Consider the following 13,504-nt stretch of genomic DNA (forward strand, 5'->3'; position numbering starts at 1 on the left):
GGATGTACGTAAGCAAGTGACAATGACAAACTAAATATAAATTTTGTAACTAAAAATTAATCTAATCACATTTTTGATGGCTGGGATTCTTTACATTTGACAAAGCTATTTCTTACAGTTATTATCAAGTGTAATGGTGAATTTGTTTACTAATTATAATCTATACTATCAAGTTAAAAACTGTATTTGTCTGTCTTTTTAAAACCTATCTACTTTTGACATTGACTAAACAAATATCCTACATAATAAAGGGGTAATATGTAAATTACCATCACTCCACTACGCCCACGATTGGGCCAGCAGGAGGCGCAGGGGGTGGGACTCGGGGTGGCCGATTGGGCTGGTGGGACGCTGAGCCATGGCTGTGCTGCGAAACAGAAGGGGCCTCTGGGGCAGCGAGCCCACATCCTGCTGCGGACCATCAAAAGCAGGGAGAGAAAGCGGGGGAGCTGTCTGTCTGTCCGCTCTGGCACCAGGCCTTTCGAAAGCCTCCGCCGTGGCTTTCGAAAGGCCTGGTGCACCAGCCGACAGCCAGCCAGCTCCCCCGCGATCGAAAGCGGGGAGCTGTGTGTCCGCTCCGGCACCAGCGGACTCCCTGCCATCAAAAGCGGGGAGCAGGCTGCTAGCAGTGTCCGTGGAGCGTGCTAGGCTTTGCGGGGCAGTGAATATGGCCTGGATGGCAGGTTAGGCCTAGGGACCCTACACGTGCATGATTTAATCATGCACTGGGCCTCTAGTACATCAAATAATTGGTAAAATATTGCATTTAATACAATATACATAAAAATAAGGGAGAAACTTTAATGATTTCTCATTTAGGTTATGATTATGCTTTTGCAAAGTGACTTACTAGTGGAGGGTTAGATAATAGGATACTCTATTAACTTTATATTAGTAATATAGATGATAAACATGAAAATCTCAAAGACCTATCAGCCATAATGAAATTACTATATAAATACTTTAGTAAAATAAGTTAAAATACCAGAAAACAGACAATTCAATATTAAGCAATCTTATTACCTCTACCTATAAATAATGGATGATTAAAAATATTAACATTATTATCATTGCTATAGTCTTGACAAAAGAGTAAACTCTGGGTTAAGCTGTTATGTCAATTCTAATCAATGTGTAAAAACAGGTAAAATCTAGCAACAGACAGGTGCTATATCAGTGTGGAATATTGCATTTTTAAAAGATTAAGTTACTAGAATTTGAAGAATACATTAACTTTTAATATGTGGATTTACAATACATCCTTTTAATTACTGCCTAAGAACTAATGAAAATTAAGTCAATAAAAGAAAAAAAATACAGTTGCTATTCAAGAATAACATTCTATGAATATTCTCAGCATCTGCTTAAATACAGAATATGATCTTCAATTACTAGGAATCCAAACTACCGATGAAGGAAGTGAAAGAACATCTTTTCAAGTATAAACAAAGTACGTGTGTCAAAATAGAAACACTTTAACCAAAGGAATACTTTCAGTGAACTTATGTTATATGAAATATAACACCTCCCCCTGCTCCTGAGGGGCGATCAGAGCCAGCAGCCACCTCTCACACTGCTGCCAGCGCCATCAGCGCATGGGAGCGGCAGCAGCGGGAGTGGGGCTGCTGGCAGATAGGGGACCGGGGGCCTCGGTGGGAGGAGCCAGGCAGGGGCGCGGAGGATGGGCCGAGACCCACCCCTGTGCCCACCACAGCCTCGTGGCCCACAGTTCCTTTCAAGGTGCACAAATTTGTGTACTGGGCCCCTACTTTTAAAATAAAAATGAAGCTTTTTATGGGAAAACAAAGCTGGTATCAAGGGTAGCTTTAGTCACCCAATCAATGATAGAATCCAAGATAAAAACAAATGTATTAATAGGTTTTGGGAAAAAATCAGGCTCATTATAGACAGAAAAGAAGGACACAGTAGGTCTTCGGGTTATGTCAGAGATCCGTTCCTACTTCGCGACCTATCGTGATTTTCGCCGTTAGTTGGAACCCACCTAACCCACAAGCACCTACATCACTCACATGGAGCACATACACAGCAGTAATGAAGTGAAACAGTAAAAAAAATTTAAAGGAAAGATAATTCCTGACCTTTACTTGTGGTAAGTAAATAATAAAAAACATAAAGCACATATATACATACGTCAAAATGACGGAACTTTTTTAAAAAAATAAATGGGAGATGGCAATGTAACCACGAAACGACATGCGTCGAGTCCGATGTAACTTGAAGACTGCCTATACATAAATTTGTAAAGACCAGATGTCTGTAACAAAAAAGTTACTACAATTGGAAAAGAAAAACTATACCAAAATTAAAACAGTATATGAAGAGAGAGAGGGTGGGCCTATTTGGGACCATTATACATGGAAAAGCCTTTGATGATTGAAGATAACTAAAAAAGGAGATTTAGATTAAATCCTTATGGCCTGAGCTATCCAGTAGGAAACAGTTACTAAAGAAATACGACTGATGACAAGTGACAGTGATCTCGAGGAAGACAAAGTAGAAGACAAGGGCAGAGTGACCCATACTGCTGCCACTTTCAAGCATCGCAACTCTAAACTCTTCCTTTCAACGTGGGCCTACTCATTGTCTATATTCCTTCCCTCTTTCAGAACCTCACTGCCTTTTTTACTCTAGCCACCATGTTTCTTTCTTCACTCAGTTAATCCTTCACAATATTTTTATGATGTAAGGAGTCCTAAATTAGTATCACTTTCAAAGCTACATAAAGAAAAAAGCTTACTCTATTACAATATATTACATGTTGTGTGGGGAAACCAAGATGGCTTCAAGAAATGGTGAAATCTGACCTGGGTTTCGAAGGATGACTATGAGCACACAATGGCTCACAAAAGGCACAGAAATGTTTATTGTGTGAGTTGGGCAGGAAGGGCATTTAAGCATAGGAAGAATAGGTAAAGTAACAGGGCATGGAGATGCCAAAGAAGATGTCAATGATATTTCAAAAGATTGTGTGGATAAGGCAGAGCATAAATGGGAAGTGCACAAGAGAGGAATGTAAAGCCAATGAGGGACAGCCTGTCATGCCATGCTAAGGAACTAGAATGTTTTCTGAAGGGCAGTGGTAATCAGAGATTTTTTTAAAATCAAGACATCATGGAAGCTGATTTTGGAGGAGGGTAAGGTAACAAGGGCTTGAATTAAGGTCACAGCAGTGAGGATAAAAAGGATGATAGAATGGTGAGCCTTTTAGGAGAAAGAACTGACAGACTTTAGTACTACTTAGATGTAGAAATAATTGGTGGAAAGAAAAGAAAAGATGAGGACTACTCTTGAGTCCCAGCCTGGGAGACAGGGTGGATAAGGCTGTCATTAAAAATATCTATATCTATATCTATATCTATATCTATATCTATATCTATATCTATATCTATATCTATATCTAGTGAATATGCAAAGTGTCCCCTCGGGAGTTCGACTGGGAGAGCAGGAGTTTGATCACTCGCTATGACATGTGCTTACCACCAGGGGGCGGCGCGGAATGAAGGAAGGCCCCACCAGCAGCTGGAAGGCCCCGGTTGGCCCTGATTACCAGCCAGTCCTAGGAACCCTACCCATGAACGAATTCTGTGCACTGGGCCTCTAGTATAGCATAAAAGGACTAAAAGAGGAAGACAGAGTTTGGTAAGTTTGGTTTTGGACTTGAGGTGCCACTGGACACAATCCAGACAGAAGTGTGTAATAGAAAGTCAATCTCAGAAAAAAGTGGGAAGTAAAGGTCATTAGCATATAAGTGGATTCAAAGCCAGGGAAGACAAGAGAGGCCAGGATAAGCACACCAAACCAGGGAAGACAATCAAGCAAAGAATCTTGAAGATAAACATCTATAAAGAATAGGCAGAGGAAAGGAACTAAAGAAAGAGAATGAGAATTAGTCGGAGTCCTAAAAAGAAAAAAAAGAAACTGTCAATAAAAGCCATAAATTGAAAATATTTCACGACTGGTCAATAATTAAATACTGTAGTGAAGGCAAGAGAGTAAGAACTAAAACTGGCCAACGGATCTGGAAATTAGCAAGTAACTTCTGACCTCCTGAAGAAGGTTTCCATAGCATGGTGGGAGTAAAAGCCAGACTAACTGGGCTGAAGTAAAGAGATAATTGTGTGTAGGGTACTCTTGATGTTGTAGAAAGAAAAATGATGTGGTATTTGGAAGGCATAAAGAGTTGAGAAAAAGATTTTTTAAAGATCAGGAGATTTGAGCATTCAGTTGACACTAGAACAACATGAAGTTTGAACTACCATGGTCCACTTACTTATACACACATTTTTAACATATTTTAAAACTGCATTTTTGATCCATGATTGGAGATCGTGTATGTGCCGTATTTCTAAGGTGATAGTACAAAATCAATATAGAGAAAAGATACTAAAGAGTCAAGAGGTGTAGGAAATAGAAGTTAACAGAATTGCAGATTAAAGGACTGAGATTAAAGGCACCCATACCTCTTTGCTAAGAGAGATGGACAGAGTAAAGGTGGGTACATTTATAGATGTTAGATGGGAAACCAGAGGGAATTATAGGAAGTTCATGCCTGGCTATTCACTGTAAATTGAAGGCAGTCATCTAATGAAAATAGGAAGATTATGGTTTGTGTAGAGAACGTGAAGCATGGTAAGGTTTAGATCTGCTACCCAGAGAAAGGTTAGCTGAATAAAGATGAGTAAAAGGACTGCTTGGGAGAGATGAAAACTCAAGTGATTTTCAGATTGACAAATCCAGTAAGGTCTTAGTAAGATTACATGTTTTTCTCTGGCATAAACTGGCATTTGACAGAACAGCTATGCCATTCTTGAGGACATTATTAAGAGTGACTAATGGTAGTAGAGTCCCAGCTAGGCAGAGAGGTAAAAATCCATTGTCACCAGTTGTCATCTATTTCATCTTTCTATATAAAAGCCTAAGCGACCATCACAACCGAACCAGGGAAGACAACCGAACAGGCTGCGTGGGGCGACCAGGCAGGCAGGGGGGGTTAGTGAGGGGCGACCAAACGACCGAGCAGCAGGCTGCGTGGGGCAACCAGGCTGGCAGGGGGGCAGTGAGGGGCGACCAAACGACCGTGGGGCGACCAGGTTGGCAGGGGGGGCAGTTGGGGGCAACCAGGCCAGCAGGGGCAGGGCAGTTGGGGGCGATCAGGCCGGCAGGCAGAGGCAGTTAGGGGTGATCAAGCCAGCAGGGGGGCAGTTAGGGGCAATCAGGCTGGCAGGCAGAGGCAGTTAAGGGTGATCAGGCAGGCAGGCAGGTGAGCGGTTAGGAGCCAGCGGTCCAGGACTGCAAGAGCGATGTCCAACTGCTAGTTTAGGCCCGATCCCGGGGAGGCTGCAGGCTGGGCTGAGAGGACCCTCCCCCTCCCCCATGCACATATTTCATGCACCAGGCCTCTAGTTTAAATATAAACAAACAGTAATGATAACATCTTAATCAATTAAACACTTTATATTGAGAAGAAAGCCGATAAGATTAGTAGAAAAAGGGACCCAGATACTAGAAGTATCTGTAAAGAGTGTATTTAAAGGAATAGGAATCTTAAGTAAGTGTGAAATCAGAGTGGATCTCAAACTGCTCTATATGTCAATTTTCTAGTCTGTAGAGATAATAAATGCCATTTGTTGGAATCAAATTTAAAGGACATATTTAAGCCTTAGCCAATTTGGCTCTGTGGTTAGAGTGTCAGCCTGCAGATTGAAGGGCCGCGGGTTCGATCCTGGTCAAGGGCAAATACCTCGGTTGCAGGCACAATCCCCACTCCGGTAGGAGTGTGAGGGAGGCAACCAATCGATGTGTCTCTCTCATAATCATGTTTCTCTCTCTCTTTCCCCCTCCCTTCCACTCTCTCTAAAAATCAATGGGGGAAAAATATCCTCAAGTGAGGATTAACAACAACAACAACAAAAAAGACATTTATAAAGGACATATTTAAAAGCATCATAAACAGCTGCCTAACAATATTTTTAGATACATCCAAGGCAGATCAAGCAGCTACAAAAAATGTAAATGTAACTTTAAAAAATAGCTATTAAAATATTCTATTGTGAAACTTATTAAATTGAAAAGGGTTATTTTAAGACTCACATTTGGAAAAATACAAATATCTGACAAATATATAAAGTTTTTAAAACATAGGTGATATTCATTTATTTACCCTACTCTATGTACTGAGCACCACTGTGTTCTGGGCTCTGTATCCAGCTAAGAGTGAACATGGAATCCCTACCATCAAGAGCTTATATTCTAGGAAATATTTCAGTTGTTTAATAACTTCATCTCAAAGCATTAATTGAAATCATTTAAAGACAGTGAGGACTAGAAATATTACATATCACATAAATAAAATGTATTTTGCAAATATGTCTTCAAGAAAAAGTTTTCACTACTACTTATTTAATTAATCAACAATCCTGATAATCCCTTGATAAACAAACATGTTTGAAGCATAAGAGTAGTTCTATCACTTTATATTCTCTTTGCTTTTCTTGATGGCAAACAGCGTACACATTGAATACTACACAAATATACTAACCTGGCAGTGCCATCAGATGATGCAGTAAGGATATAGTGATCATCCTTTGACCAGCAGAGATCATAAATGATATTGAGGTGGCCATACAATTTTCTCATGAAACGTCCCGAAGGAATTTCGTATACTAATGAAAATATTAAAAAATTAGTAGGTTTCCAGACAGAGGATCCTTAATACAGTAATATACAAATTCATAATTATAATAATTTGTAAAATAAGCACTGTCTCTAAGAATATGACCAAAGATTTTCAGCATAAATCATTTCAAAATCTACTCACAAATAGTTTTTCACTTGCTTTAGACACAAGAATTTACACATAAAATTTTATATATACTACAATTAACAATTATTCTCATTTCTCCAAAGCAATTTTCCTAATAATCTTTGATAGTAAATTAATCATATAATAAATAACATTTAAATTACAATTCAGTTAAAAGATTCTATAATTTGGGCTTTCATTAAAGAGGTATTATTTTACCTGAAAATTGATTAAATTTTATTTGAAGTAACTAAAATTTTATTTGAAGTAACAAGAAATTTAAATTGTATTATTGTCAGAAAAAAAAATCTAACACTAAAATTTTAGATTTAGTAAAGGAATTAATAGGCAACCAATTTGATAAACAGTATAGTATTGCTATATTAATGTACACAATAACATCATCTAAGACAGCAATTTTCAACCTTTTTAATCTCATGGCACAGAGAAACTAATTGCTAAAATTCTGCAGCACACCAAAAAAAGTATATTTTTTGCCTATCTGACCAAAATAATAGGTATACTTTTGATTCATTCACATTGGACTGCTATTGATGTATGGGCTGGTGTCATTTTTAAATTTCACAATCTAAGGGTAGAGAGGTCAATGCCCCTGACTAAACAGTTAGGTATTACAAGTTTTAAAAATTCTATGGGCACACAAGTTGAAAAATCACTGATCTCAGAGAATGACTTAACAGAACAAGAAAGTTTCCAAGTCTCTACTTCCGCCTAGTGGTCAAACTAATTGCACTTAAGATACTAAGCAGTACAGAGTACTTCTGGCATAAGCAAAGGCTGTGTGCGTGGAGGCTAAGGCTGACTATTGAAAGTATATTCCAATACAACACTTTCAGAACCTCTCAGCAGACGCTGTGAGACCTATAAACTCAAGGCATTTTAAAAAATCTCCCTTTAACCATTAGCTGACTACTAAACTAACCAAACAGAGACTTCAGTGGCAAAACATGACAAAGGAAAAGACTACAGAATTAAACCAGGAAGGTCATAAACAAAACAACATATCCTGATTGACTAGAGAGAGTGGGGGAATATGAATTTCAGAGCTGCCACACTTCAAAATTTAAAGTACCCAGTTTTTGACAAAAAAATTAAGGGGGTGTGAAAAGATAAAGAAAACAGAAAAGTATGACCATACACAGACAAAAAGCAGTCAAGAGAAACTGTTCATGAGGAAGCCTTAGTCTTCCCTTTAAATCCATGCTTATAAAGATGTTCAAAGATCTAAAGAAAACAACGTCTAAAGAATTAAGGTGTGAGAATTTCTCATTAATAAAGAAAAAGAAATTATAAAAACAGAACAAACAGTAATTATAGAGTTGGAAAGAACAATAACTAAAATAATTCACTGAGGGGCTCACAGCAGATTTGAACTGGCAGAAGAATCAGGACTTGAAGACAGGTCAATCGAGAGATTATGTAGTTTAAGGAACAGAAAGAAAAAGAATAAAGAAAAACAAATGAAAATGCAGAGGCTGTGGGACACCATCAAGTGTTCCAATACAGAAATTACAGGAGTCCCTGAAGAAGAGAAGAAATATAAAGAGGCAGAAAGAACACTTAAGAAATAAAGACAAAAATATTCCTAAATTTGTGAAGAACATTAATTTGCATATTCTACAAGCTAAACAAATTTTAAAGAGACATCATAATCAATCAAAAATAAAAAAAGATTCTTCTTCTGTATTTTAAGATTTAAACAGTAAGTAAAGCTAAATTTATATAGCATTTTGAACAAGATTTTTTAAGCATAAGTAGCACATATTTATCACAGAAATGTTGAAAACATATAAATCAAAATGAAAATAATTCTTCCATTACCACAAAGAATGAAATCACTATTAATATTCTGGAGTATGTTTCCTAAGAATCTTTTTTCCTCCTATGCATAAGTTTTGGTGAATTTTTAAAATAGCATAGCTGTAATCAGACTACACAAATAATTTTGTATTTTTTAAAACTATCATTATTTCATAAGGAAGAATATTTATTTAATAAATGCTAATCAAGCTGATTATAAGTCCCTGCTTTAAAAAAGCAAATCAACAAAGAAATAACTGTGTGAAGTTGAGGAATGTTCAACAGGATGTAGTGCTTAGAACAGACACCCATGAGGAGCTGAGGTAAGCTGGTTTTCATTACTAAGCAAGAAGTAAGGGAAAGTAGCAATGTCTCTAAGTCTAGAAGAGTATGATAATGCTCATTTATATATACACTAGAGGCCTGGTGCACGAAATTTGTGCACGGGGAGGGGTGGTAGGGAGAAGTGTCCCTCAGCCCAGCCTGCACCCTCTCCAATCTGGGACCACTCAAGGGATGTCCGACTGTCCGTCATCCCTCTCACAATCCAGGACTGCTGGCTCCCAACTGCTCGCCTTCCTGCCTTCCTGATTGACCCTAACCACTTCTGCCTGCCAGCCTGATCACCTTCTAACCACTCCCCTGCCAGCCTAATTGATGCCTAACTGCTCCCCTGCCAGCCTGTTTGCCCCCAACTTCCCTCCTCTGCCGGCCTGGTCACCCCTAACTGCCCTCCCCTGCAGGGCTGATCACCTCCAACTGCCCTCCCTTGCAGGCCTGGTCCCTCTCAACTGCCCTCCCTTGCAGGCCTGGTGCCTCCTAACTGCCCTCCCCTGCTGGCCAGCTTGTGGTGGCCATCTTGTGTCCACATGGATCTTTGACCACATGGGGGCAGCCATAGTGTGTGTTGGAGTGATGGTCAATCTGTATATTACTCTTTTATTAGATAAGATAGAGGCCTGGTGCATGGGTGGGGGCCAGCTGGTTTGCCCTGAAGGGTGTCCCAGATCAGGGTGGGGGTTCCCTTGGGGCGTGGGGCAGCCTGAGCGAGGGGCCTGTGGTGGTTTGCAGGCCGGCCACGCCCCCTGGCAACCCAAGGGGAGGCCCTGGTATCTGGAATTTATTTTCCTTCTACAATTGAAACTTTGTAGCCTGGAGCAGAGACAAGCCTCCTGCTTGCTCCGTGGCCGGCAGCCATTTCTGTTGGGGTTTATTTACCTTCTATAATTGAAACTTTGTAGCCTGGAGTAAGGCCTGAGCCAGCCAGGGTATGCGGAAAGCTTTGTTTCCTCCATTGCTGGGGGCAACCCTAGCCTCTTGCTCTTTCCAGCTCCATGGCTGCCGTCATTTCTGTTTGGATTTGTTTACCTTCTATAATTGAAACTTTGTAGCCTTGAGTGGAGGCTTAAGCCAGCAAGGGCAGGCGGAAAGCTTGGCTTCCTCCATTGCCTGGGAAACGTAAGCCTCCCTCCTGCTCTCTGTGGCTGTAGCCATCTTGGTTGGGTTTATTTGCATAATCGCTCTGATTGGCTGGTGGGTGTAGCTGGTGGGTGTAGTGGAGTGATGGTTAATTTGCATATTACTCTTTTATTAGGTAGGATAAAAAAATCTCTGGATATAGATATTTCTTAACACAGTTTCCTATAGTTTTTAAAGGCAAATTGAGAATGGGTTTTGGCCTTTCTGCTGACTTCTCTATCATAATAAGAAGTCTTAATTCAGGTCCTCTGAGCCAATTATTATTATTCTAATGCATTATAAATTTGAAGACTTTCATAATTCAAATTATTACTGCTATTGACTGACTATACTAGACTAAAATTCCTCCGGAAATTTATTATTCTTCTGGTTGTAAATTTGTATATTTAAAACATAAAATGCTTACAAAAATCCTCTTGCATGTTTTAAAAATAATTTACCATCCTTCAGTATACATCTGAAAACATATTGTATAGAAAAGTGTAAAATTCTACTTCTGAAAACATACTATAGAGAAAAGTGTAAAACTCTACTTGTGAAAATATATTGTCTAGGAAAGTGTAAAATTATTAAAGAGAACTGTTACTTTACTTGAAGAAATCTATTTAATTTAGTAGTGCTGGGAGATTATTCAAATTAAAGTTTCAATGAGTTTCAAAAACCAAAGACCAATAAAGACCAATAAAATTAAGCAAATAGGATTATTACTCACAAATAATTTGATATCCATCTCGGCTGGCACAAGCTGCTGCTAATATTCTTCCATTGTGAGAGAAAGAAAGACAAAAACATCCTCGTTCTCCTGCATTTAGTGAGAAGAGGTGCTTGTTTGGGATACGGCAAGCCTAAAAAACATACATTTAAAAAACAAATTAAGAAACGTTAAAATATGAAGGCTAGTTGTTAATTTCAATGACTGTAGTTGGTTTTAAGTCCCTTTACAGTGATGAAGAGGAAGAGAAAAGCAAGTAATCAGAATGATGAAAAACCACAGTAATTTATTTTACTGTCTAAAGAGAAAAATTAATTCTCCATAAAATTAACTGAATTTATACTCCATATCTAACTAGTACTTAATTCACCTAAAATGAGTAGAAAATTTCAATATCTGACACTCCAAAGTGGTCACTACCCTATAGCTTTTATATAACCACACAAAAAATGTATTTCACACTTATTCCATGACAGCAACTAATACGTGATATTTGCTGAGCCATAAACTTGTTCTGAGACCATAAATGCCTTTAGGGCCTAGCTAAAACCCAGGATGTGTAACATTCATTCTCTCTCTTTTTATCTCTTAAAATAACCATCATAGGAGCTCCAGTGGCGCAATCGGTTAGCGCGCGGTACTTATAAAATAACCATCATTTGTGGCTACCTTCCAAAATGTATTTCCAAAGTAATGAATCACTTCCTATCGGTTTCTGATTCACTAATTTATTAAAATTTCTTCAGTAATTTTTGTCTTCATTCCCTATTAGCAGATGAAACCAAAAATTTGCATGTATTAATACCTATTGTTCTAATTCTGCCTTTTCCAAACTTCAGTGAGTCTTAGTTCCTATATTTCTTATTATTCTAAAAGTTTAATTAAACATATTAGTATATTGGGCCCTTACTATATGTCAAGAATGTGGTACTTTATTACACATCTGTTTTCTTATATTCATCACAGCAACCCTATGAGTGACCATTATTACTATATATTACAAATAAGGATTATTCAGAGGGTCAAGACGGGCTTAATGAGCCTCATCAAAGACGATTAGTTCAAGCTTAAATACTGCTCTACAAAGACTATTAGTTCAAGACTATGCATTCAAGATAGGTACCAGGTTTTTCACAAGTAGTATCAAGATTTAGCAGCATTATTAGGAGGTAGCATTATGAGTAGCTACCTGGAAGGTGAAAAATTCAGTAAACATTTATTAGGTGCCTATAATGTACCAGGCACCATGCTACCCATTTCCCCCTCCATTCTCCATTTGAAAAGATGAGGTTAAAAGAGGAAAAAACTGAAGGAAAAGTCAGGAGGTTTTACAATCAGATGCTGCTGCTCCCAGGAAAACTGCCTAATCACCTAAGCTAAAATCACTAAAAGCCACTATCATTTTCTTTGTATTCCCAGGGTTTAACACTGTATTTAGAAAAGCCAATGAAAGTTTCATAGCAATAAAGGGCCTCAATATCTTTGACTCTTTCCCCTTCTTTACTATCTTGTCAGTCACTAAATTATGCTGCTCCATTCTTTCTTTCTTATATTCATCTCTTATTTTTCATTTTTGTCACCATTATCCCAAGGTTAGACTCTTTCATCTCACATCAATGATTGCAACTGCCTGCCATCTGGTAGGTTTCTCTCTTTTTGATGTATCCTACTTCAAGATCTCCTCTATGCCACTGCCAGCACTAATATGTCCTAAAACATGATTGAGACAATGCTTCTCTCCCACCCAAAAATCTTCCATTAATTTCTCACATCCCACACAATCATATATTAGGCTATCATTCAACACACTCCACAACATGGGCCTGCCTAATCTATCATACAGCCCTATTTCTTATACAAACTCTCATTTCCAGCCAGCCAAGTTTTTGAGTGCCTGATGAATATCTCAGTCCTTTCCCATCTATTTACAACTTTGCCCCCAGATGAAATACCTTTCCCTAGCCTTCTTCACCCACCCCTAATATGGCCATCCTTTAAAGTCTACCTCAAGCCCGGCCAGTGTTGCTCAGTGGTTGAGCATCAACCCATGAACCAAAAGGTCCCGGGTTCAATTCCCATTCAGGGCACATGCCTGGGTTGCAAGCTTGATCCCCATTGGAGGGTGTATGATGGGGCTCGATCCCCAGTGGAGGTGTACTCCTTTAAAATCAATAAAAAAACACCAAAACAAACACCAAAAATAACATATCTTTTATCTTTAAAATTTTTTAAAAATGATTCTTTCTCATTGATGTTTCTATCTCTTTCTCCCTCTCCCTAAAATCAATAAAAAGAAAAGAATGTCAAAAGTGATGCAAAAAACAGACAACGAGAAGGTCTGGGAAAACAATCATCCTTATGTACATACTGAATGTTTGCATAAGTTAAGATTTTACATAAACTGCATTGGTATTGGCTCAGACTTAAAATAAACCACTCCACTCTTTGTGGAAACAAGTGATTTACAAAACTGTATCAGCAATGCTTCTTGCTACTGCAAAATATACTAACCAAAGTAAGAAAAATTTAGTACAAGCTTAAATACTGCTCTACTTGTGGTAGAAGAATATACATGTACATATCTCCACCAAAATATGATTAAGGAAGGAGCCAGGGACTGCAAAAAAATTTTATGAATCCATTAAAAAACATTTTAAAATAATAAAAAT

At 38.4% G+C, this 13,504-nt stretch overlaps 1 protein-coding gene across 10 annotated transcripts in view; it reads right to left on the reverse strand.

Annotated features, from left to right (window-relative positions):
* The window catches only part of AHI1 (Abelson helper integration site 1), a 193,518-nt gene that overhangs the window by 153,489 nt on the left and 26,525 nt on the right, over nucleotides 1-13,504 (reverse strand). For all 10 annotated transcript variants that reach the window (XM_079780929.1, XM_079780931.1, XM_079780930.1 and 7 more), the window contains 2 exons: nucleotides 10,836-10,968; nucleotides 6,560-6,683 (listed from right to left, as the gene is read on the reverse strand). In XM_079780929.1, the coding sequence (XP_079637055.1) occupies nucleotides 6,560-6,683; nucleotides 10,836-10,968 (257 nt within the window). The remainder of the gene's footprint in view (nucleotides 1-6,559; nucleotides 6,684-10,835; nucleotides 10,969-13,504) is intronic.

Source organism: Cnephaeus nilssonii, assembly GCF_951640355.1.
Source record: "Cnephaeus nilssonii genome assembly, chromosome: 9".
Classification (NCBI taxonomy): domain Eukaryota; kingdom Metazoa; phylum Chordata; class Mammalia; order Chiroptera; family Vespertilionidae; genus Cnephaeus; species Cnephaeus nilssonii.